The 24,163-nt window shown below is 42.2% G+C and overlaps 2 protein-coding genes across 7 annotated transcripts in view; one reads left to right on the top strand and one right to left on the bottom strand.

The window, feature by feature from the left end:
- PACS1 (phosphofurin acidic cluster sorting protein 1) overlaps positions 1-16,912 on the top strand; it is a 34,700-nt gene extending 17,788 nt beyond the window's left edge. For 2 of the 4 annotated variants that reach the window (XM_078871989.1, XM_078871988.1), the window contains 11 exons: positions 584-688; positions 1,249-1,355; positions 1,913-2,067; positions 3,007-3,117; positions 3,888-3,990; positions 5,792-5,834; positions 7,715-7,757; positions 9,093-9,231; positions 10,132-10,361; positions 11,662-11,775; positions 12,619-16,912. In XM_078871989.1, coding sequence (XP_078728115.1) covers positions 584-688; positions 1,249-1,355; positions 1,913-2,067; positions 3,007-3,117; positions 3,888-3,990; positions 5,792-5,834; positions 7,715-7,757; positions 9,093-9,231; positions 10,132-10,361; positions 11,662-11,775; positions 12,619-12,737 — 1,269 coding nt within the window. In that variant the 3' untranslated portion in view covers positions 12,738-16,912. Of the gene's footprint in view, positions 1-583; positions 689-1,248; positions 1,356-1,912; positions 2,068-3,006; positions 3,118-3,887; positions 3,991-5,791; positions 5,835-7,714; positions 7,758-9,092; positions 9,232-10,131; positions 10,362-11,615; positions 11,776-12,618 lie in introns of all 4 variants that reach the window. The other 2 variants (XR_013639551.1, XM_078871990.1) reach the window with 2 other exon arrangements.
- ERCC2 (ERCC excision repair 2, TFIIH core complex helicase subunit) overlaps positions 16,910-24,163 on the bottom strand; it is a 24,629-nt gene continuing 17,375 nt past the window's right edge. The window contains exons 18-23 of one of the 3 annotated variants that reach the window (XM_078871994.1): positions 21,263-21,355; positions 19,929-20,001; positions 19,625-19,695; positions 19,321-19,464; positions 18,151-18,298; positions 16,910-17,608 (exon numbers count right to left, since the gene is read on the bottom strand). In XM_078871994.1, coding sequence (XP_078728120.1) covers positions 17,559-17,608; positions 18,151-18,298; positions 19,321-19,464; positions 19,625-19,695; positions 19,929-20,001; positions 21,263-21,355 — 579 coding nt within the window. In that variant the 3' untranslated portion in view covers positions 16,910-17,558. Of the gene's footprint in view, positions 17,609-18,150; positions 18,299-19,320; positions 19,465-19,624; positions 19,696-19,928; positions 20,002-21,262; positions 21,356-24,163 lie in introns of those variants that run through there. The other 2 variants (XM_078871992.1, XR_013639552.1) reach the window with 2 other exon arrangements.

Raw genomic sequence — 24,163 nt, 5'->3', positions numbered from 1 at the left:
TTGATTAATTCCACGTAAGAAAAATGGATATTATGATTTTTGTTCATGATTGATCAATATGTGAGTGGGTCATCCATCAATGGTGTGCATTTATGTATTTAATGACAAACTAATAATGTAGTTCTCAGAGTTGGAATTTGATTAATTCCACGTAAGAAAAATGGATATTATGATTTTTGTTCATTATTGAGCCCAGACTCTCCACTTGTTACACCAAGAACGTAATTTAATCACGAAGGATTTTAGTGTCACCTAAACAAAACATGCCAATCCGATACTAGTTCAGCACACCGTGTTGGAGAGTAAACCCACAGCATTTACAATTTGAGTGAGACGACTTTCGACAGTAATTAAAATCAGCCTCATCGGGCGACACCCAGTGTTGTGGAAAAATCCTGTTTCATACTTAAATAGCTCTGAGCTTTATTGGATTCCTCCAGTGTAAATAAAGATTCTGATTCTAATTTGGTACAACACCGCAGTCCATGTAATTGTGGGTTTTGTGGATCAAATCGACAGGGCTGAGAAATGAAAGCTGTGTGAAATATTTGATTCGAGGTGGTTTGTAATGCTCTGTTGACAGACCCCCCAGCGCTCGGTGTATGAGCAACTAAACCGAATCCTTGGTACGGAAGACCAGCTACCAGAGAGTGTGATGCTCATTAACACTGCTGACTGGCAGGGACAGGTAACCAGAGTGATTTTTTTTCCTTTCTGTTCCCGATTACACATTAGACGTACATCAAACCCAGTCTATACAGTAAACACTTGAGTCGGTGTAGCCATGGCTTCTTGTTATATATATTTTTTCAAGATTAAAATAAATGACCTTCTTTGCTTTAGGTTGCCTAATAGAATATTTGTGTGCTTGCAGAAAAGCCCAAGGTATTTATTTTGAAGTTTGCTTTGGGTTCTAATGGAGGCACAGTCTCCTTTTGTGCCATTGTTTATTCATCCTTTCAAGTGAAGCGTAAAGAGGATGAAACCTGATACTTAAGGAACATGATAAGGGACCCAATAGAAAGTTGTCACAGTGAACGGCTAGAAGTACACCAGATCATTTTGAAAGCTAATGTGAAACTTCATTTGTAATTGTATAGTTAAAATAATAGACACTATTTTAATTACTGTATCTGTTTTGTGGTGGGGGGGGGGAAAGAAACATTGCGTTATTTTGTGGTAAACCAGATATGCAGCTTATCCTGTTGTAATAGTTTCATTGTCTCTGTCTCTACTCCCATAAACCAGTACGTGTCGTCCCTGCTTCAAAAGGACAACCAGCCAGTAGTGTGCACCGCCTCTCTGGCCGACGTGCAGGCCGTGTTTGTGTCTCTCGTCTCCAGGATACAGCGATTGTGAGTGACCGTAGATCCTTGCTTTACGCTTGAACATCTGAGAAAAAGTGGTGGAATTTGTATCCTCATTTTATTGTTTAATCCTTTCGGCTACTGATGCTGTGACTGCTGTACCAGTGCATATAGTGTGTTCTTTCTATTGTAGATCTTAAATAGAGATGCTTGTTTTGCTACATGGGTCATCTTTACCCGGATTCTATATTTTTTAAAAGTGAACATTAGTAGTATTGATTATGATAGACATGATATTACACTATTTTTTTTACAGATAATTGTTTAGTTGAATGACAATACAAATGTAATGGAATAAGTGAGATAAAACGTCCAATACACAACGCAAGGCCCAGTATGAACAGGACAATATTAACGAGATCAATGTAATTATGATCCAAAATTGTGACATTGCGGGGGGCGGGGGGGAATGTGAATCCTTACATGCCTAGTTATACCGTCACGGCTAACTTATCTGTTGTATATTGGCACGGCTTGCCCACTTTGCTTGTGGTGAGTAAACTTCTCAACCGTTTCCCTTTCTGCTCCTGGTGGTGTGAACATAGCTGTAACTCAAACCCGCAGACACCAGAGCCCATCCGTGTGGCGGTGGTTGGTGACCTGAGCCACCTGCACGCCGTCCTCCGCTGCTTTGTTGACCAACTCTCTCAGAAGACCTCTGACTGGCTCGGATTCTTGCGGTTTCTCATAATCCCACTTGGTAAATGATGTGCGAGGCTCTGGGGTGGTTGCGGTGTTTTTGTAAGGTTTTGTTGACATTTCGGTTTTATGTATTTTTAAAATGGCCGAGACCGTATTTTCTCTAGATTTTCTCTAGTGCTGTCATCAGCAAGTCTAACGTGTGACCTGGGTAGGCTACATGAGAAGACTTCTTTTTCAACTGCATTTGCTGCACTATATGAAAGCTTTGTAAAATCTGAGCCTTTATCATTTTTTCACCAAACATGGATGTGTGTTAGGTGTACAGTTTAATTTATTGTGCTTGGTTGTAAAATGAACATGTTTGATATGCAAATTGCAGTAGGCAGCAGCACTTTCTAAGTCTGTCATGTCTCATCACTTGCATACTGGTCACATTTATGTCTAGACAAGTGTGCTGATTGGTAGCTACCCCTCTTCTGTATCCGTCATCATTTGAACATGCGATGATTTTTTTGTGTCAATGGGTCATGCATAGGTGAGCGTCCTGAATACTTAATATAATGTGCTACTTATATGATGATAATAACTTTTAACACATTGATTCGAGATTGATTTTGCATCTGTTTGTAAAAGTTAAATGTGTCGCAAACCTTCCTGCACCCGGCGCAGCCATCCAATACAGTTTTCACACTCGGGTTTGAGGAGCAATCTCTCACAACATTTAACAATTGGGTACAACGTTTCATTAATAGTTAAAACCAGCATCATCAGTCAGTTTCCAGAATTGTGAAAAATGTCCTCCAGTCTCAGGCATGAAGTAGGGGGTGTGATATCATCAATAACCTTCATTGTGACCACTGAGGATTAATTTTTTACTGTCTAATGTAACTATCACTGGTCCCGCTTGCATTTATTTACTGTAGTGTGATGTTAGCCAGTAGCACTGCATACCATTGTGATGAATCTCACTGATTTGTGGGTGTGCCTCCCTGCGTAGGCTGCCACGGCTTGGCTAAGTACCTCGCCTCTCTGGACAGCAAGTACGGGGGTGTGTTCCTGGACCCTGTGTGGCAGGAAATGTTCACCCATCCGGAGCCTCCCACGACAGGTCAGTTGTAATGTACATTCAACAGCTCCTAGGGCTTTTCGTGTTTTAAGAAGCAGATACCATCCTATGCTTTTTAAAGGAAGCTTCAACCCAAAAGCGTACTTGGGTTGAGTAGCACACCAGCAACATAAAAGTGATGTGGTTACTGTTCATGTTCACAGGATCACTGGAGTGATGTTAAGAGTGTGTATGAAGTCGCTTTATGGTCTTTTCATATATACAGTATGTTGTTTCTAATTTATGAAGCCTCACACGTGTGTAGGACAACCTGAAACACAGCCTAACTAAATATTTGTCACATTACACTCTTGTTTCATTCTTTCAAGTCGAGGTTATTCCTACAAGGACCTATTTTATATATCCCTTATTTTTTACTATTTAAATTGCCAATTATTGTGAAATAAATGAATACCCTTTGAATCTGTGCTTTGAAGTTTTCCCAAGGTGTGTTTGCACGCTTAAATTTGAAATACACACAAGCCAATCATTTATGAGGCTATAGAAAAATAATGTTTTTTTTAAGCTAATGATTCACAAGTGAATTGATTCATGTGTACTCTTATTCCCTTACTGTTGTAGATGCCACTCATTTTACTTCTTTTCATCTTGCTGTCAACGGCCCCCTTTACTGTTTCCTCAGAAATTTGTTGTCACGAATAATGAAGTGATGTGTTTTTTTACGTAATATTGTTGGCTGACTGGAACGTTTTCATTTGTATACCAGAGCTGCAACGATGATATTATTGCAATGTTTTCTAATTCTCTTCCAGATTTACTTGATGTTACAACTCGCATCGTTGGTTATGTTTCCGGGGCTAATGTGACTCACCCGTTGCCAATAGCAGAAGCCATGCTGACCTACAAACAAAAGGGGTAATCCGATGAAATCTCATTACTACGCATTTTTTTTTTGTAAATCCACTTCATCAATGCAATCGCAGATTTCATTTATTTTCATTTGCAGTGATTTAATGTTTTTTTAATCCTATTTACGTGATAAAAATGGAAAATCCATCCCTAAAGATTTACGTTAGTCTTGTTCTGCAACAACCATTGAAATTACCATGAGTAGCTGCTTAGAAACGTGTGTGAAGATTTCTACTGTAGAAGTTACAAAATAATTTAGTCGGTTAACACTAGGCAATCCTGCTTTGAGACAGGTTCTTTTAGAAGAGACCTCAAATAAGGTTTCCTTACCTCAAATGTAATCCTACAAGGACACATGATAGTTGTTTCCGTTTACAGCTTTACATTATCCTTTGCCCCGATTTAGCAAATTGTGTTATGCTGTTTGTAAATCAAAATCTGTGTCTACACAGCAGCACCATTTAGTTTTCCCCCTGATGCCCCCAATCTTTGGCCGTGTTTGATGCTTGTCTGGCACCTTCCGCTCTGATGCACAATTGCGCGTTTGAGCTTTCCTCTCCCTTTTTGTCAAGTGGAAACGTACAGCCCATTGCCTGCAGGGACATGAGGCAGTAGCACTGAACACGGTGGTTGTCCAACACCCCCCTAGAGAGTTGGCATATGCAAGTCCTTGCAATTTTTAAATGCTACGGATTTGCATGCCCACACATGCCGGCAGAGCGCTGTGTCATTGTCACCAACTTGAGTGTTTTCTCACATCAGGAGTTAGCAGTGACATCAACATGTAACTCTCAAGTTTGTGTGTCCCTCCTCCACTGATTCAAAAGGAGTGGGAAGTTACAAGTTCCCAAAGCGCACTGACCATTATCAGTTGTTGCGGCACCTTTGTAAAAAAAAAAATCTATATTTGTGCCAAAGTAGATACTTGTGAATCACGTTCAGAAAATGGTTTTCCATAGAATGAGTTCGTATTATGCCAGGAAAACGTTTTGGCATTACGCCAAGTGTGAAGCCAACCTGTAAAAAACCCACTTATTTCCTGCCATGGCCTGTTTCAGGATGTAGGGATTCTTGTTATTTTCCTATTATTGGTCCACACCATTACTCACTTTGTAAATGTCAGCTGTATCACACCCCAGCGATTGTGCGAAAATAAGTTAGATTTTTTTCCAGTCGAGAATTCTATTCCATTTTTTGTGTAGAGTAAAATGGTTATCTAATGAAGTGTCAGTAGTATAGAATCTCACAAATGCACCGTTTCTCATTAAGTTAAATTTTTGCGTAATGCTTTTTTCACAACCTTCTCCACAATAAAACATCTCTATTATTGTGTTTTTGTTGACGAATCCTCCAAGAATATTTGACCTCCCTTTTTAGAGGACTTCCCTGCAAACATCTCCAAAAAGAGACCGAATGAAGTATGGTGCCAATATTAAAAGATGGTTAACGTGAGCAATGAGTGAGGTAGTAAGGTATAACACCCAGAGTACAAAACAGCTGCAGTTTAAAGAACTATTTATCCATTTGATAAATAAAACCAGTTTCTGAGTTACACTGTCTATTGTGGCGTTGTTTTCTAATTTAAATGTAGCTTGTTTTGCTATATTAGTTTGGCAGTTGTAAAGCATAGCAATCAATGTCGAATATAGATTTGCCAGAAATAGTAACATTTTCATTTTTAAAGTTACTGTGACACATTGTTCTCATGATGCAATTTTATTATTTTAAATTATTAAAGCTTAATTCAGTGTTTTGATCATTCATGATGACAAAGTTTTAATCTATAAACACCCCTTTCTTAATACAGACTTGAAGAGGAGTCTTGTCAGAAGTTTATTCCCTTCATCAGCGTAAGTAGATGTGTGCGCATTTTTACGTTGTTATTTTTTTTTATGGTTGAGGCCCTTGGTAAATCTTTGACTTAAAGCTTTCGCGACTGCAGGAATTCATATTCTTTGGGTCTTTCGGTTAAAGTCGCGTAGATAGGTTCAAAGTAAATAACAAAAAACTACGACGTTTCGATCGCAACACAAGCAGTCGTCATCAGGAAAAGGGGGTTAGCCTCCAAAGGCAAACTGTTTTTCAAGGTTTAAAGATGGGCGTAGCCCAAGTGTGACAGCAGCGTGGACGGGGCAGCTAATGTTAATGTAGGGGAAAAACAACACCGGCAGTGGGGGTCTCCACCAATCAAACGTCGTAGTTTGCAGTCATTGAAGATTTGGTCTAACAAGGACTGAATGCTGATGTACCGGCCCTGGTTAGACACTGCCTCACCAACACTTACTTCGCCTGGAATGGAACATTCTACAAACAAGTTGAAGGTACCCCAATGGGATCTCCCTTCCCTCCGGTTGTAGCCAATGTTTTCATGGGAAATTTTGAGACGGATGCCATCCAGGCATCCACTGTACGTCCGTCCTTGTGGAAGAGGTACGAATATGACACGTGTTCATCATCTGGCCATATGGCCGACCTGCTCTGAACCAATTCCTCAACCACATCAATTCCATACACCCAATGGGACATTCTGTCTACAGGAAAGTAACTCGTATGGATGCCTACCTAAAACCTGACTCCCACCACCATCCATCCCAGAAGAATTACCTCATCAGAGCTTGATGTATTTCCAACCATCATCACCGAGCCAGTAAACTGGAACACGTACACCAAGCTCTCAAGACGAATGGATATTCAGACTACACAATCTGTAAAGCTATCACCCCAACCGTTGGGAAAACCATCTGAAGACCCAATCAAAACCATCACCTTGCCATACATAGCAGGGGTCTCCAGAAAGATTTCCAAAATCATGAGCAAACACAAGATCCAGGTTCGATTTAACACAGCACATACAATTCGTGATCTGATCCCATCTGTGAAGGATAGGATCCCCGATATGCAATACCCTGGCGTCTACAAACTAAGCTGCGTCTGTGGCAGGAGTTACATTGGGGAAACTAAGCGACATGTCTCGGACCGAGTCCGTGAACATAAGGCAGATCTGAAACACGGTAGGACCAATACCTCGGCCGTGGCTGATGATTGCTTTAATGCGGTGGGCTCACACTAAATTGATTTCTCTAAGACGAAGGTATTTTGCAAACCCACTGGCTATCAACAAAGATTAATTCATGAAGCCATCCATTTATACAGACATAGACACACTTTCAACCGAGGAAGGTGGGTACAAACTCAGCAATCACTGGAAGGACGTTATCAACTAGTTTAAGTCCTGACTGGCTGGCATGTTTCATTTTAGACCTGGTAGCCCGTTAATTGGTGGAAGCCCACCACCAGGACATCACTGCCCACTATGACCATCACCACTAGCAGTAGCCCTTTATTAGTGGAAGTCGACCAGCACCATCATTACCCACTACTACCATCACCTCTAGCAGCAACCTCCACCGTCAGCAGTGCGGGTGTGTGGAGCGAGGTGCAATGTTTGCCTGGTGGCCCTTTGGTTGGTGGAGACCCACTGCTGGTGTCTTGTTTTTCCCCTATATTAACATTAGCTGCCCCGCCCATGCTGCTGACACATAAACAGTTTGCCTTTAGAGGCTAACCCCCTTTTCCTGATGACGACTGCTTGTGTTGCGATCGAAACGTCGTAGTTTGTTATTTTCTTTGACCCTATCTATCTGACTTTACCGAAAGACCCAAAGAATATGAAGCCCCTTGGTAAATATATACACAATTGTAATAATACATTATTTCTGTTATTTTTCAGATTGTTAACGTTGGGGTGGTGGAACAGATGACGGCTCCTATTGGTAACGTGTGCATTTCTCTTTGTAATTTTCTATGTTGGCTTTGTCAAATAATAATCACCCATTTTGCTATTTTAGTTTTTCTTTCCACGCTACATGTTTCCTAGTTCAATTTTACAAAGAATAATATTTTGAAGTGGACTATTAAAAATAATATTTCGCAACCTAAATTCTAAATGTTTGCATGCATCCAATGAACTATGTAATCATGTGAGTGCCCTTTCTGCTACGTGTCTTCTGTAATGAAGACATCTATACAGTACTAAAAAAATGACTGCACCAAAATGACCAATGCAGTCATGAAAAAAGTCCAAGAGATGACTCCAATATATCAGTAAACCGCTTTGTGTTCAGTGATAGTATTGGCTGCCCATAAGTCAAGAATAAAAGGTTGTGATCTTCATAGAAATATTGTATTAGCAGTGGTCTGTTGGTACTCTGTGAATGGTCCACATTTCTATTAAGAATAGTGCCGAGGATTTTTATGTCTGACAGAAAATGTTGACGTAATGGGGGCCAAGAAGGGTCAATGATGCGTGCATTTCAGTGACAGGCCAGTCTGGCCATAATTCAAGATTTTTTTTTCTTTTGTACAAATTTATGGCGCTGTCCATATATTTATTCTAGTGGCACAATTTTGGCCCTTGGGCTGCAACAAACCGTGTTGCCGACACATTTTAATTTACATCAGCTAATCATTTACGTTTTAAATGTAACATGGACTGGTTTTACTTTAGGTTTTGTAATGTATTCCATAAATATCCTATTTTTGATAAGAAAGACATAATTTAATTGACTGCTTCATGGCTGCAAGATATGTGATGGATTGAACAAATTATTTAAATCTATATTTAAGATGCACTCTTTCGCCTTTTCAGTGATTTACAGTTTTATTACAATTTGTTGTGGTGTCTGAAATAAATGCATATCCTATATAAGTTTACTAATCCATTATTTATGGTGCCTTTCTATTTTTTTTTACGAGTTTACATTAATTGTGCTTTGTCATGTGTGAAATTTGAAGACCACGCGTTTTGAGTGCAAGCCCTAAAGTCCCGTGACATTCAAAAGTTGCTGTTTTTTATTGATGTTTTGTACACATTTCCATACCACACGGATTGATGTAAATGAGCCCGTTAAAGTGGTAATTCTATGGGGAAAGGCCGATGGAGTTTATATGCCCCCCCCCACCCACCAATCAACAGAACCTCTCCGTTTGCCCCTAATCATTCAGTAGCCCATTCCTCCAGGGTTTTAGGATAGGTACTCGGGTTTAAGTTATTGATCACGATTTGTCAATGAGCACGCGAAGGTGACACCATTTAATTGTGTGCCCAGCGGACATGGATGAGTCTTTGCTGTACCCTTCCGTGTCGCTGACCTCCACCCCGTCTACAAGCGCCATGGGCGGAGGTGGCTCCAAGGACATCTGCCCGACACCCCCAGCCTCTCCGTCTGTTGGGCCTTCCCCTGTCAGGTATCCATTGGGTGTTCTACGTGTACATCCACAGCCCGTTTGTGACAATCCACTGCTGGACGAGGCCTCCCCCACACAATGTGGGTCATGGAGGTTATTTAACCAAACTATCGCATTGGTGAAGATGGTAGATATGTAGGCGTTGAAATAGATTTCAACAATGAGATTTGCTGTTGCTGACAAGATAGTTCCACAGCAGCCTATACTATCTGTTTCATTCATAGTCACTCATTCAAGCAATATCCAGGCTCATCCCTGGTTGTCTTCCAAGATCTGAAATCGGGTGCATTGCAGTTGGTGAAGAGCTCGATTTAAAAACTGCATATTCAAAATAGAAAAATAGTTTGCAGTGAAAACCATGACCTGTGCAATACGAACACGGTAGTTTCCTGTGGCTACACTGCTCGTATAATGCTGGTTTTTGATATTCTGATAATAGTGAAGCCAAATAATCATAAATGTGCCTGAGCCTTCTCAATTTGTGAATGGCCATGTGCGTCTCATTTATGTATAGAATCGAAATAATGAAAATTAAGCATATTTAAGGATATTTGTCATACATTGACATTTTGCACATTCTCAGACATGATTGCAACAGATGAACCTTACTAATATATATGTTGAGCACCATTTTATGAAGGAAGATGTAACCCAAAAACAAATGGCTCCTTGCAGATATGCATATAAGCTGTGATTAAAATCATGGTCTCGGCACTAGAATTTGTTGTTCATTTTCTCCAGGTCACCTGCTAATTTGTTGTGTTTTACACCCTTTCCTCTGTCTCATCACTCCCCTCCTTGCGCGTCACCCATAACTGCTGTCGCTGAAACTCGCTGTGTGTGACCATGCCCATCCCATCCCCTCCGTACGCCTCCCATCTGCCTCTCGCCCATTCTCAGCTGGCAGGGTGGTGAGGTCATGGGGCTCCACGTTGATTACTGGACGGTGGCAGGTGCTGAGCGGCGGCGCGAGGGCGAGCGTGATCGCAAGGAGGGCAGCGGCAAAACGACACTGAAGAGCAACTTCCGCTCGCTGCAGGTCAGCCGGCTGCCCACGGGGCCCGGGGAGGGACCGAGCGCCACGCCCAGCATGTGCATGACCGTCGTCACCAAGGAGAAGAACAAGAAGGGTGAGCACAATCTTTTGGGATTCTCTAAGGCGTTCAATGACTTAATTTGACTTTGTGTGGTGGAGTGGCGGGAGTAGTCGTTGGCACATTGCGCTCCAAACGTGGTGTAACCCGAGTTCAACTTCTGCTAATGGCAAATATCTGAACTTGTCATAGACCTCCCCGAGGTCTACTCAGCCTTAAAATGTCTGTTGTGTGCACTAGGGAGACAAAGGTGTCTATAATAATGGTATAAATTGGATTTGGTTGAAATTGTATCCATTAATGTCGGTTATCTTGTATTGTGCATTGTATTTTGTTTAATTTCTAACTTCATAAGTACACTCAAGTTGTGATGTCTTGTCTGGTAGCACAGCAACACGTTTCTCCACACAATAAAACATCGTCATGCAGCTATAAATTGTGAGATGTTATTACCTAGAACTCCTTCAGAAACAAGGGGTTAAAATGGTTTCCCTCCCATTGTTCTATGATGTGTAGGGTTAAAGCAATCCATTGAATGTCGACCCAAATTAATTAAGATGTAGTCCTTGCAAATTCGTGGTATATACCACGTTTATTGAATATTTGGCTCTATGCTGAAGATTAAACTAAAATTAGGAACGCTTGAAATAAGCCTTTTATGACTCATTCCATTTATTCAAATGTGTGTCGAGGACTTTTCACTTATAATGTAGTAATGTGTCTTCAGAATGTCTGTTGCATAAGAATGTTACATAACTTCCACTTGTTTGATTCATTTTATTTTTCAGATTTAATCGCAGTCTCTCGTTAAGTTGTTTTTATTATTTGGTAGCATTGCCATCACATGCATTTCCGTTATGAAAATATTCTGTAGGACATGAATAAGTGATTAATTGCTTCTAGATTTGAAGCTTTCGTGACTGCAAGGATTAATATTCTTAGGTTTTTTCGGTAAAGTCACGTAGGTAAAAAAATTTAAATTAATAAAAGTAAAATAAAAATCACGACGTTTCGGAGGCAACAGGTGGAATCGTCACAGCACAATAGCTGTAGCAGCTATCAGCTATCGTGCAGCTATTGATACAGCTATCGTGCTGTGACGGTTCCACCTGAAGACTGAAGCTTGTGTTGCCTCCGAAACGTCGTGATGTTTATTTTACTTTAATTAATTTAAAAATTTTTTACCTACGTGACTTTACCGAAAACACCTAAGGATATGATTAATTGCTGCCCATAAGCACCCACAATACATATTGCCTTTTTAAGCTCTCTTGCTTTTGATTGTGACAGCGACGGCTCCTGAAATGATAGCAAATCTTCACACGTGGCAATGCAGGAATATTCCTGACCAAGAAGCCCAAGGAGAAGGACATCGAGTCCAAGAGTCAAGTGATTGATGGAATCAGCCGCCTCATTTGCGCAGCCAAGCAGCAGCAAACCATGTTAAAAGGTAGGCAACCAGTGTTTTAATATCAGGTGGTGCAGCTGCACTGGGAGGTCAGTGGGCTAGAGGGGCCCAGGCACCGGGCGACAAAGCATGGTGAAGGCCAACAGGAGACCTCCTTTTATTCCTTGCAATGGAGCTCATGCCAACTACGCTTGGCATGGTGGATGCAAAATATTGTGTGCATCTTGCATCGTGTATATATATTGTACCTTGCACACAATAGTCATACTTTTTACATGTGGTACCAGATGTATTCGTACGTAAAATTTCATATTTTGACCCTCTGAAATTTTACATATATAGTGGGTAGTGGCCAGCCGGTTCATGCAAGTGATTTGATTTTGGTAATGAGCAGCATCTGTTAAGATCCTGGGTTTTAATTCAGGCAACCACTGGTTATTCAACTGTGGGTTCTAGCAAGTTTGTGGTCTTAAGTCTCTTAACTAATGACTGCTTAAAAACACCAAGGTTGTCATTTCCATAATAAGACATAGCCCAGCTATAAAAAATAAAATTGGTTTGTTTTACAACAATAGCTACTTACAGTGCATATTATTTCTCGATTGTGGATAAATACTTCAAACAGTTATCTGGCATCATCTTATACAGGCTAATGCACTACTAGCTGCAACAGTTCAGAATAGAAACGTGTTCATCCTATGACTTATATTTCTAATTGAAAACGGTGCAAATGTATTTTAGTCAGCAAGCCCACAGCCGCATTAAGTTGGCATCAAACGCTGCTCCCTCCACGTCGACCCATGAAACGGCCGTAGCCACTCCGATCGGTTGTACTTTTAGACATGGCACCCGCATTTATTTTCTCCGATCATCTTCCCTCCCCAGTGACTGTAGATGGCGTGGAATGGAACGACGTCAAGTTCTTCCAGCTCGCCGCACAGTGGCCAACGCACGTCAAGCACTTCCCCGTCGGGCTGTTTGCGCAGGGACGGCCCGGGTGCTAGTGGCACGTCCGCCCGTGATGGCTACTCCCGAGTCGCAGTGGATCCTGCCTGGCAGCAAACGCGACACTGCTTGGACTCTATAGTGAAGAGAATTCATGTCGGGCAGCGGTAAATGAAATGGCATCATGTGTGTAATGTATTTAAATTGCAAATGTGCACCAGTTGACTAGGAAGATTAGCATGACGGTGGTGATATTTGCTACCACAAATTGAACTGCACCTCATTTATGCCACCAAGTCTTGGTGACAATATGCAAAGAAGGATATTAACCCTTTCGCGTTCAAATGACGTGTGTACGTCATCAATTTTTCTTCCGATTTCCATTCTGATTACGTACGTGTACGTCATTGGAACGTAATAGATTCTGAATGGAATCGGATCGATTCTGGACTGAATGCAGGAGGGCGTGTGGCACAATTTGGCACCAGCTATCGCAGAGTGCGGTCGTGTCGCTACAGTTCTCTGCGGTGAGTACAATCTTTAAAAACAGCATTGCTTTGCCACCTTAATAAAGTTAACGCTAACCGCTTGCGCGTTCCAACATTCAGGGGTGAATGGGGGACCCACCCTTACAAGTTGTCGACGTCTCGGAACGGGAAAGGGTTAATTGCTGCTATTTTATAAAATTTTATCCTATACCATCAGTTTCATTACTTTACAAGTAGTAGTCCAACTATTAATCTGAAGAAAATATCTGGAAATTTTATTTTGCCATTTTTATTTCTAATATGATGTATCTGTGATGCATTGACGACCTCATCCCTGGACTGCTTTTGGAGATTCGTGAAAATGATGGTATAAAACACGTTATGTTTTAAAAATAAATCCGTACTCTTGCCCAGACAACTTACAAACTGGGCTTTTGGAGCCAGCCATTGTGTTTTTAGGAAAAAGTTGCCCTCTGCAAAAAAACACAAATCAAATTCCCACTACGATGGAGCTGTCATAAAAAACACACAATTGGGATTTACAGGACATCTCAAATTAGAAACACAAATACGGTACTGTATTATGGTACACAAATTGTTGCAACAGTATTCTTATTGTATAACCACTGTTTAGCTAAAGGCATTGCACAAACGTAAAGGGACATACTTTCATGCTCTGAGAAATTTCTGTTCAACATTTTTTCTTAAAACAGCTCGAATGCAAGCTAAGATTAGATTGCTTAACATGAGAACATTTCCTGACTTGCTCAGCATGTGACATGCAGTAAACAAAGGATAATACATTGCAATAGATGACACAGCCATTAACTGAGTTGTCAAAACATCAGCAGTAAAACCAGTAGTCTTATTAATCTCCTAGGTGTAATTGCCAAAATTGTTAACATTTTAATGCACTTGTGTAAATAAGTTACAAGCAATGCTCTGAGTTTAAAGGAGTTACAAGGGGCAGCAAGGGAATGTTTTATTTTGTTTCCTTTTTTTTTTAAATGCGAGTGTTCGGATGTGTGAACATACATTGGCAGAGTAAGCACAACTTATGTTGCAGATGTGTATTGTATATAAATTGAGTGTTCAGCATATTAATGTTACTGCAGGATACAGTAGCTTTGGTATCTTCAAGTCTCTAAATATTAACATGTTTTTTACCATGAAGAGCATGATTTTAATCAACTCCATTTTACCATGCATTGTTAATTATGTTAATGCTTTGTTCTGCTGACATGCAGTTAGCACTGCACAGAGAGAACGTTGGTGGAGGGTTATTTAGATTTGCACCTTTTTAATTTAATTTTCCATTGGGGGTTGAAAGGATGTGTGGCTGTTATAATAATTTGGATTGACACACCAGGACTGTATTACTTGGTGCTGGACTTGCGACATGTCGTACAAAATGTTTGCCTCCATTGTTTAACAAATGTCACTGCCAAGCATATGCCACTCCCAATGCATGACACTATTTAGACACTATAGACATAAATGTGTGCTTTGCAAGTGATCCTGCCAGCAAACGATAAGTAGCCTCCACATTTTATCCACCAAACAAGCGTAACTGCAATATATATGACTGCAGTGTACACGTGTTCAAATAGCATAAAGCAAGACGCTTGAAAACGATGATACAATGCTTTTCATTATTTAAATAGACCCAGCACTCCTTGCTTGCATCCTACAAGTTCCAGTCTGGCAAGTTTTTACAAAGGCATGTCAGGTTTTTAAATGCTTGTAAGTGGATTGACCGTTTGTTGCAACATTCACCGCAAATGTGTGAATTGGTAGACTTAAAGCTGCAAAATGGAGTGAATTGTCATTTAAAAATGTCGATAGCATTAGTCATTGTGGTGTAAATTAGGCGCAAGGCACACAGAAATATAAAACTAATGTCGACTTGGCCAATTCTCTGAGAATGTCACATGCACTTGATTTGCAGTCCAATGTAGGTTGAGCAGTAGGAACAGATTGAAAAAAAACTGACATGGGAGCAGACGCCTACAATTTCTTGTCACGGCATCGGCTTTTAAGAACCAATCTCGTCATATGACGGACAACTTTGCGCAATAAAAAAATACTTTTTTTGGGGGGGGGGGGGTAACGAGTCGACTGCAAATAAATCACTGCCGTTTAGAATAAGTGAAGATGCATTACAGGGACAAAACCGTTCTATCAACTTTAATTTAAGAAATGCACTACATGCCGTAACTGGATTTCCTGGTGGTGATGTTTTAGTAATATTACTACAGCAACTACAAACATAAAAGCTGTGAATGTCTGGACCCGACCTGAACTGGGGGAAAGGCAGCAAAAAAGGGGCCTGTTTTTATATGCTGCTGGTCGGCACATGGTCACACAAACCCTTACTCAAAAGTAACTTGTGCATGCACTGTTAATGACCACTTGCTTCCACTCTTATCTTACCAGAGTACTCGGCAGGTTCATATTATTTTAGTTGAGGACGTTGCTTTTATTTACATTTATAGCCTTTTTACTACATCGCATTTGTAGTGTTTTTTTTTTTGTATCATGCATTCACTTGTAAGTGATGCCAGAGACCCCCTTAACTGCACCGGTGAAAATGATTGCGTATGCGTGGCCATACGCGCTTCTCGGACACAGGTTTTTCTATTACAGCAAACAAGTATTTAGTCGGGGATGGGGGGGGAATGACTGCACATTGTATTGTTTGCATGTCATTTTAGGTTTTCCCGAATTTCAAATATGTTCTGGTATGACACTTGAAAGCCCTGCGTATTATCACGTAATATTGTTCAATGTTACTCTTCTTTTTGTTAAGTTTTTGTGTTTGCGTGTAGCCATGCAGGAAAACGTGTACTCCGTTTGGAAGCCTGCTTTGTTTTGTACCTAATCGAGTTGTCTGCAATTTGCCAGCACATTTCGTGACAAGTTTTCTAAAACGAAAGTGTTACATTGTGCCTTTTTTCAGCGGTTTACTTAAAATAACATGGACACATCTTTCTCCTGTAGCACTGTGCTGCTTCTAGAATTAATAATATTGTAAGGTTTGCCATGTGTGTGTGTGTGTTTAAAGCGTATCTACAGTAAATAACATGTAGTGATGTAGTCAATGTTGCGTGTAACCGTCTTTGTTGGAGTTAGCAGTGACAGGCTTCAGTCCAGATGAGGTTCGTAACTTGAGATGGTGGTACGCGGGTGGGGAAGAAATCATCAGGGTGAGTGATGATCAGTCTCTCTCACTCCTGCATTCATTACCTCAACTAACCTGCCGTACCAACTCGTATTTATGCAGGTGGTGGGGTTATTTGAGGGCTGGGCAGTTCTTTAGATGGGTGACAATGAATATATAACTTACCCCCCTTGCCTCTTCCCCAAGCTCCCACCGGACTGGTTAAAAGCCTCCGTGTATTCTTGCCATTGCATATTAAAAAGGTATAGCTTTGTTCCATAAGCACTTTAAACAAAAGCAAGTCGGCAAGCGCTAGCTTTGCAGTTTGCACTCTATTTTTTTTTTATTGGTTTAAAGGAATATGTCCTGAGCCCAGACATTAACAGGCAAACATGTAGTTTGTACTTTACAGGGTATGTATGCTGCCTTGTTTTCAAGTTTGCTGCAATATTTAGCTTGTTAGCTTGTAGCCCAGCAGGTTAACCTGTTGCCACTAACCAGCCAAAATGTTTGATGTAACAGTATTGCGAATGTTAGAGGGAACCAAGAAACTCGCAAGAAAATAACAATAAACTCGTTCCTGTGACTTGGCAGTGAGAAATTACTTTAATTCTTGGTTGTCACATTGACACATTTCCATATTATTTGCTTACATATACACACTCTCTGCGTTGGTGTTCACCTTTCAAATTTGTCAACTACTTTAAATATACAACAGGCTTTAAAGTATTGTCCTAAGAGTGTAAAAATATAATAGAAAATAAACTACAGTATCGAAAATATGAATGTTAAAATAAAACTTTGGACATTTACACAACGTATTCAGACTGTAAATTCAATAGAAAAATTGTATGCCTATGTCCAAGTGCTGTAATTTTATTTTAAAAAAGACATTTGTGGATTTGCTGCTACAGTGAAATTCCTTCCAAATGCACTTGCATAGCATGCATTTCTTATGAGCAGATGAACCATTTACTCTGATCAACGATGGTCAAACGGTACCGAACTGCCATTATTTGCAGAACCACGTGTTTAATGGTACCAATGGTACCAATGGTACCAATGGTGGTTGGGCAGGGAGGCAAATGCACGATTGCTCCATGACGGGCAAAATCACATGGTTACAGTGGTGCCCAGCCAAAGCAGTTGAGTGGCAAACAATATTACGCATCCCACTGTTTGTGCATTCTCATAGCTGGTGTGCGATTTGCTCGATCTTGCGAAGCATATCTTCAGACTGCAGCTGCTCCAGGGTTAAGAGAGACAGTCCAAGCTGGTCCTCCTGCACACAAGGGAGACATGGGGAGAAGAGACAAACTGTTTACACGGCTAGTGCCGGCACAATACACTTGTGGTGCTATGGGGAAGTTGTGGGAACGTGTAAAAAAAAAAGGCAATGTGCCAATTCAACGGGGCATGCCGCCATGCTCTCGCAAATGAAACCCTCTCGCCGTTTGTAACTTGCATAAAAGCACATCCATGTGCTCTTCATTTGTGGGATTTGGTGACGTGACAAAGTCAGTCATCGCAGAGCATCTACCTATTTGGCAGAGGCTGATCGAGAAAAACGAAATTCTCGGTGGTACATGAAGAACACAACATCAGCACTGGCACATGCTGTTCTATTGAACACTGTCCATCGTTTTACTCTGATCTTAAAAAGTTCCCTAAGCATGCGGTCGACAAGGTACCGTTTCCAGACGAAATTCCCACCGAAGCACAACCCGGGAAAACGAGAGAAGCGACCGCACAGCTGAACTGGTGCTGCGCTGACGAATTAGGAGGGTTATCGAGATGCACGACGTTAGTGTGGTTGTGCATTACCCGTCTGAAGGGCTGAGCCATGAGGCGCAGGAAATGCTTGGTGACCTGCAGCGCCTCGTCGATGGTGAGGTTTAGGTTCGCATCCGTGATGTGCTCTTGGATCCAGCGCGGCAATTTCCCTCGTTTGTCCGCTCGCGAGTAGCGCTGGCTCACCCGCAGTCAGGACAGGGAATCAACGAGTTAATATGGAGCTACAGTCGAGGGGTAATTTCGGCCAATGCCATGATGCGGCCACTCTTTGAAATCGCTTGCTTACCAGGATGCCAACAGAGGAGACCAGCCCAACAAACATGATGGAAATTTAGCTTAAATCAACTTTTGAGTTTCCTGTGGTAAGGGTGAGTGGGAGGGGTGACCCAGGTAAAACTAAAATATGGATGATGCAATACATGTAAATTAGGCTCTTGGCATGTATTTAATGTTTAGCTGTGTGGATTGGGGGTGAAGACTTAGGCTGTCATCTGTATTGCTTAAAGTACTTTATTGACTTTGCGACAGGTTTGTGGTCATGTGGGAACTGAGTTATGGACCACTGAGTAAGAATCGACTAATAAACGAGTGTGGGAAAAATAATTCATAAACACGGTTAATCTGCAACCAGGGTAATTGCCCAACAGTTAACGGCAGTTTAATATTAGCTCCATGCCATAACAAAAAGGTAATCGTAGCCAAACACAATGATATAACCCTTTTATCAATTTGTTTGGTTTTAAATGGATTAGGTCCCAACATTTTATATTAGAGTTAGGTATACAGTGGTTCCCTCATTATTCACGAACTTTCTATCCACGATTTTGGCAACCTGTGAGTTGCATTTGGAACTCTACACGATTGCATCAAGAGAGAAAAAGTGATGGAATACGATGCAAGAAAGTAATAAGATAAAGTGATAATTTTCACGTATTTTAATGGAACATGTATTTATTTAAGAAAATTCATTAAAGTTTTCATCGGCCAATATCATCTACAAAATATGCTATTCACGATCATGTCCGGCATGTACCCCTCGCGAATATCGAGGAAATTCTGTATTTGACCATCGTTATGAGAGTTTTAGTGTCGTCGTCCCCTCCCGGGCAGAGCTAATGCACAAAGATTTTAACTTTGGTTGGAAAGTTAAAAAAAAAACATCACTTGTAATCACAGGGGTGTTGTGGGGAAGCAGCCCACCTTATCTGCAAACACCATGACGCCATAGTCGGTCTTGCCACGGATTGCACGCCCCACGCACTGTGCAGCATGCCGCATGGCATCGAATGTCAGGAAGTCGTTCTCCCGGATCTGGTAATGATCCCGCAGGAACTCGAGCCGCGCCTGAAGCCCAGACAAGGCACCACACGCTCGCTTAGGGTTCGCAAAAACTTTTCTGCACAAGTGTTACCAGTGTGCTGCCACCCTGTTGCCTAATATAACAGTATATAAAGTAGTTGTGTAACTGAACATGAACCGACTGTTTGTGCCCAGTGTTCGTTACCTTGAGAATTCTGCTCTGCGTGTACACGTACGGGATTCCAAACATGATCACCGCCCGCCCGTAGTGGTGAACTGTGGGAAGCGATTTGCAAAAGGTTTCGGCATTCAGTCGTGTCTACAATTCTCCTCGGGTAAAGCCATTTGTTTCTGTCAGCCCTTCCCACACTCTGCATCTCAACCTCTCGAGTGAATACAAAACGTAATGACACTGTAAAATGTTGCCCTTCCAAACAGCATCATCGTCCCCGAGAAACCCTCACAGACTGAGTTGAAGGATTAGATTGCATTTTTTTTGTAAACCTCACCAAAGTCGATGCCCTCGGACACCTTGCCTCTGGCAACTGATAGAAGCACGGCTCCTCTTCCATTTTCACAAGCCTGACAGGAGGACAGGGTAGGCATTCAAATGACTTCATGGAAAATGCTGTGCTCCTCCATTGCCAATACTGCCCAAACACAGGTGATGAGGTTATTCACATTAGGTTCTCCTCTGGTAGTGGTGTTTTTAGGTTTGAATATACCGAGTCATATTTTGTTGTAGCTCCAAGCAAATTGAGATTTTTCTTTTCGATATGTATGTAGGAACTTATTTCGGTACCGTATGTAGCTAACCATGCTAATCGATAGGCGGCAATGCAGAAAACCCCATGGTTGTCTTGTACCTCTATGATCTCACGTTTATGCTCCCCCGCCCTCACTGACCAGCTTGGTGAAGCATGGTCAAATAACCCCCATGACCCACACAGCGCGAGGGGACCCTCATCGAGCAGTACACACTGATAAAAATGGGCAAAATTTGAGTTTCATCAGCCTGGTTGTGGAGAGGCACCGCCGCCTTCGCTTGACCACTTGAATGTGAAATTGTGGTTTTTGCTTTATCTACATCAGCCGTATAACAGAATAGGACCACCATCGCAATGTTAGCCGAGACGTACACCGGAGATGTTTCGATTGGTGTAAGCCTTACCCTTCTAGCAGGAAACATTTTTACTTAATTATCATAACCCTCATCAGACAATGTGTCCAGTTGAAGAAATTATTTAAATTTTGTTCATATACATTGGGATATCATTGTATTACGTGTTTATTGTTTGTTGACCCAAGTCTCCCTTCACCCTCCGAGCACACTTGGAGTCTCAACGCTGGCAAAATAAATGATGTTACTGCCAATACGTCAACACTGAGATTGAATGAAAGCAATGCGGTACTTCACAGTTCCTTCGACCTGGTGAATGTGGCCTCCAGTACCTATTTTTCCATTATACAGTCAAGCCAGGGCCATGCCAAGCTATCCCGGCATGACCCCTAAAGGTGCCAGGTTGTTTTTCCAATGCAGCAACCAAGCCGTGCTGCTGACTTAAAATGCATTTAACAAAATTGATTCGCCCCACGCCAGACCCTGCGTCGCCTCGAGCCAGATTCAAATGTCTTGTGAGGCCAGAGTTTGATGCTTGGCAATGACCCGGCATGACAAACAGCCAGTGGGCAAACGTCCCCACTGCGCGAGGACCCCCCGCGCTTGCTCGACTCGGACGTGCCAGTGAAAGAAGGGCATCAAGTTTCAACAACGGGTGTTGGACATTTGAACATAGGGCAAACAAAACCTGCCAGTCGTCAGGTCCGTCACGGCGACACGAACCTCGTGGTATTTCTCGAGCGCCACGCTCGTCTCAGCTCCGTCCTGCGTTTCGATGAAGATCAGTTTGTTCCGCTGGATATTTTCCAGGATCCCCTGGCGTAAAAACAGAAAATATAAATCAAGAAAATCAAAAGGCAAGCCCTCCCCCACCCCACAGCTACTACACAGAACACACACACACCGTTAATTTGAATTCTGTGACACTGTTGGCTTTGCTCAGTGATTACATTCGTAAACTCACAGCCCCTTTGTCAAATCCACTGCTGGAAGAGTGGAAGTCCAATGATGGAACGTGCCCAAGAGGATAATCAACACTGAGATAGGGCGATGAGATTAGCTTGTGTGCAAGAATCGGACTGATTGTTGCAATGAGAGAGCATGATAGATGGGAATGACTTGGGGAAGCCTTCAGCCAGCAGTGGATACAGCATAGCTGATGACAATTTAAATGCAACCATATCTCAAGACACTGTACAAACACGGAGTCACAGAGGAAGTGAGCAGTTGAAGGCTCCAGGGAAGAGTGGAAGAGCTGCACGGTATGGCACAATGCCAATGAATACAATTTGATGAGTTACTGCTCCGGAAAATCACGAGGATTATAGTAACTAATAATCAAAATTAATACATTCCTCCCATCCTATAACCACGAACTCAAACAATGGTGAATGTTTTTTTAAGTCTCTATGCGAGGCACTCAAATAGCGCCGTAAATAACCACGCTCACATCGGCTGCGTCTCTTGGCTCAATTAGCCTTGCCCGTAAACAAGGAAGCGCGTTTACGAGTGGCAATAGCGGCACTCGGCTTCAGGCAGGCCAAAGTTGAGTCGTTGCACGCGTACACAATGCATACACACGCACACGGCCCGGTTTTGTTAATCCACTGCTGGAGGAGGAAATCCCAAAGTCGTGCCGCTTGTTTGACCACACTTAGCCAAGTTGGTTAAGTGCGGGTTTGGTGGAGGTGGGGAGCACAAATATAGAAGCAAATATGTAAAGTACAACAATTAATGTTACTGCACTCCCTTATGCTCGCCACCACGTAGTCCCATAACCCAAATAATCCGTGTGCATGGTGGTCACTCATCCAAGAACTATCCAGGCTCCAATCTGCTTTCCTTCCGAGATCTGAAGAGATCGGGCGTGTTGCGGTCGATTTGGTCAAATGACTTGGTAATGGTGCTACGTTGGCAGTAGTGCACAAGCATACAGAACTAAAAACTCGACGTGTTCATCAATAACACTGCCATAAAGGTATATAACAGGTGACGAAATGTCGGGCAATGGCCCTCCTTCCATAGTACGTAAGTCAAGAGGTTTTTTAAATATCTTTATATTGTGAGTTGCACGCTTTACAGCTTTACAGCATGCAGCTAGCCCACTTACAGGACTACAAACTGTTGTAATTGAATGTATATTTGACAGCGGGGAAGATCCATTAAAGCTGCATTCATAAACTTGGTTTGTTTTATTTAACGGTCGACAGGGCATCGCGCCAGGGAATGGACCCAGTTGACATCACAGTCCATTCACTCGGGCTCTCTTACTCGAGTCGACATGGCTTTCCTTTGTCCTCGGTAAATAGAAAGTTATCACGTGTCGGGCACGTGCAGTAATGTTTATGTGTTTAGTTCTCCCAGCTGGGACTGGCTGAAATGAGTTAAAGAACAAATTAAAATTGCAATGATTTTCTAATGCGGTCAATGCTTACTGGGGTTGAACCCATTAACCTTGCTACGTTCAGAAAACTTGTCTAAACAAGGCAGCTGGAACACAACATCAAACTCATCTTCAGCATACTCTTAGTTTTTTCGGTAAAGTCACGTAGGTAAAAAATGAAATTACAATTAATAAAAATAAAATAATAAAAATCACGACGTTTCGGAGGCAACACAAGTCTCCGTCATCAGGTGAGACCGTCATCAGGTGAGACCGTCACAGCCAGATTTGCTGTATCAAGCAATCAACTTGGTGCTCTGGCAAGCCCATCAGCCACATGTTATATCACCAAATTGTCTGTTTTTGTTCACATGATAAAATCAGCCGGACTCTGTGCGAACTCATCGGACCACAGAAGCTAAGTAGGCTTGAGCCTGGACAGTGCTTGGATGGATAACCACTGTCATTGGCTGCTGCAGGGCTACCTGGGCAATAGAGGCTTTGCAGATAAATCCGTTGTTGAACTATACTATGCCCCTACATCTAAGTTACCCTGCATCACCAACCTGCACCGACCAGTATGTTGATGTATGGTCCAATAACCCTCGTAACTTGGACCAAGTGGGAAGGCTCTCATCCAGCAGTGGATTAAGAAAAAGAGTGCTGTACATGCACACTCGTGTTCTAAAAGGGGTCAACTTTTTACGAACCAAGCCAAGGCCGTTTAACCAGATAAGGGTTCTGTATTGGATGTGACGAGGGTCATGTGTGTCTTATCTGGTCATTCAAACACTTCCACTTTAAATTATTCTCCATGCAATTAGAACAAACCAAGTTGGATTGTGGGCGAGGGCCCTTTATCATGCCGTGTTGTCTGACGTGTGTGTGTGTGTAATGACAAGGTGCCACCTGTTGGCCTGAAGGAGTAATCGCGTTTATGGGCATGTTAAGTCATGTCTCATTATGAGGCGGGCGTATCTGGGGTGAAAGTGAAAGGCGGAGTCAATCGGGAAGCTCCAGGAACCTGTTTGAAGGTTCTGGAAGGGGGCGTGGCTGGAGGCGGGGCTTGGCCGCGCAGGGGTGTATATAAGGGGGACTGAACCAGAGGTTCGGTGCTGTTGCGGGTCCTGGGTCCTGGCTGCGTCGCTGCTCGCTGTCATCTCTCTTCGTCTTCCGGCCACGTGACCGATCTTCTCCAAGGGTCTCATCGTCGCCGTCGCTGCGCTAGTCAGACAGCTGTG

This window comes from Lampetra fluviatilis, chromosome 33, assembly GCF_964198595.1.
Source record: "Lampetra fluviatilis chromosome 33, kcLamFluv1.1, whole genome shotgun sequence".
Taxonomy (NCBI): Eukaryota; Metazoa; Chordata; class Hyperoartia; order Petromyzontiformes; family Petromyzontidae; genus Lampetra; species Lampetra fluviatilis.
Note: the sequence above shows the minus strand (reverse complement) of the source record. Positions and strands in the feature narration are given on the sequence as shown.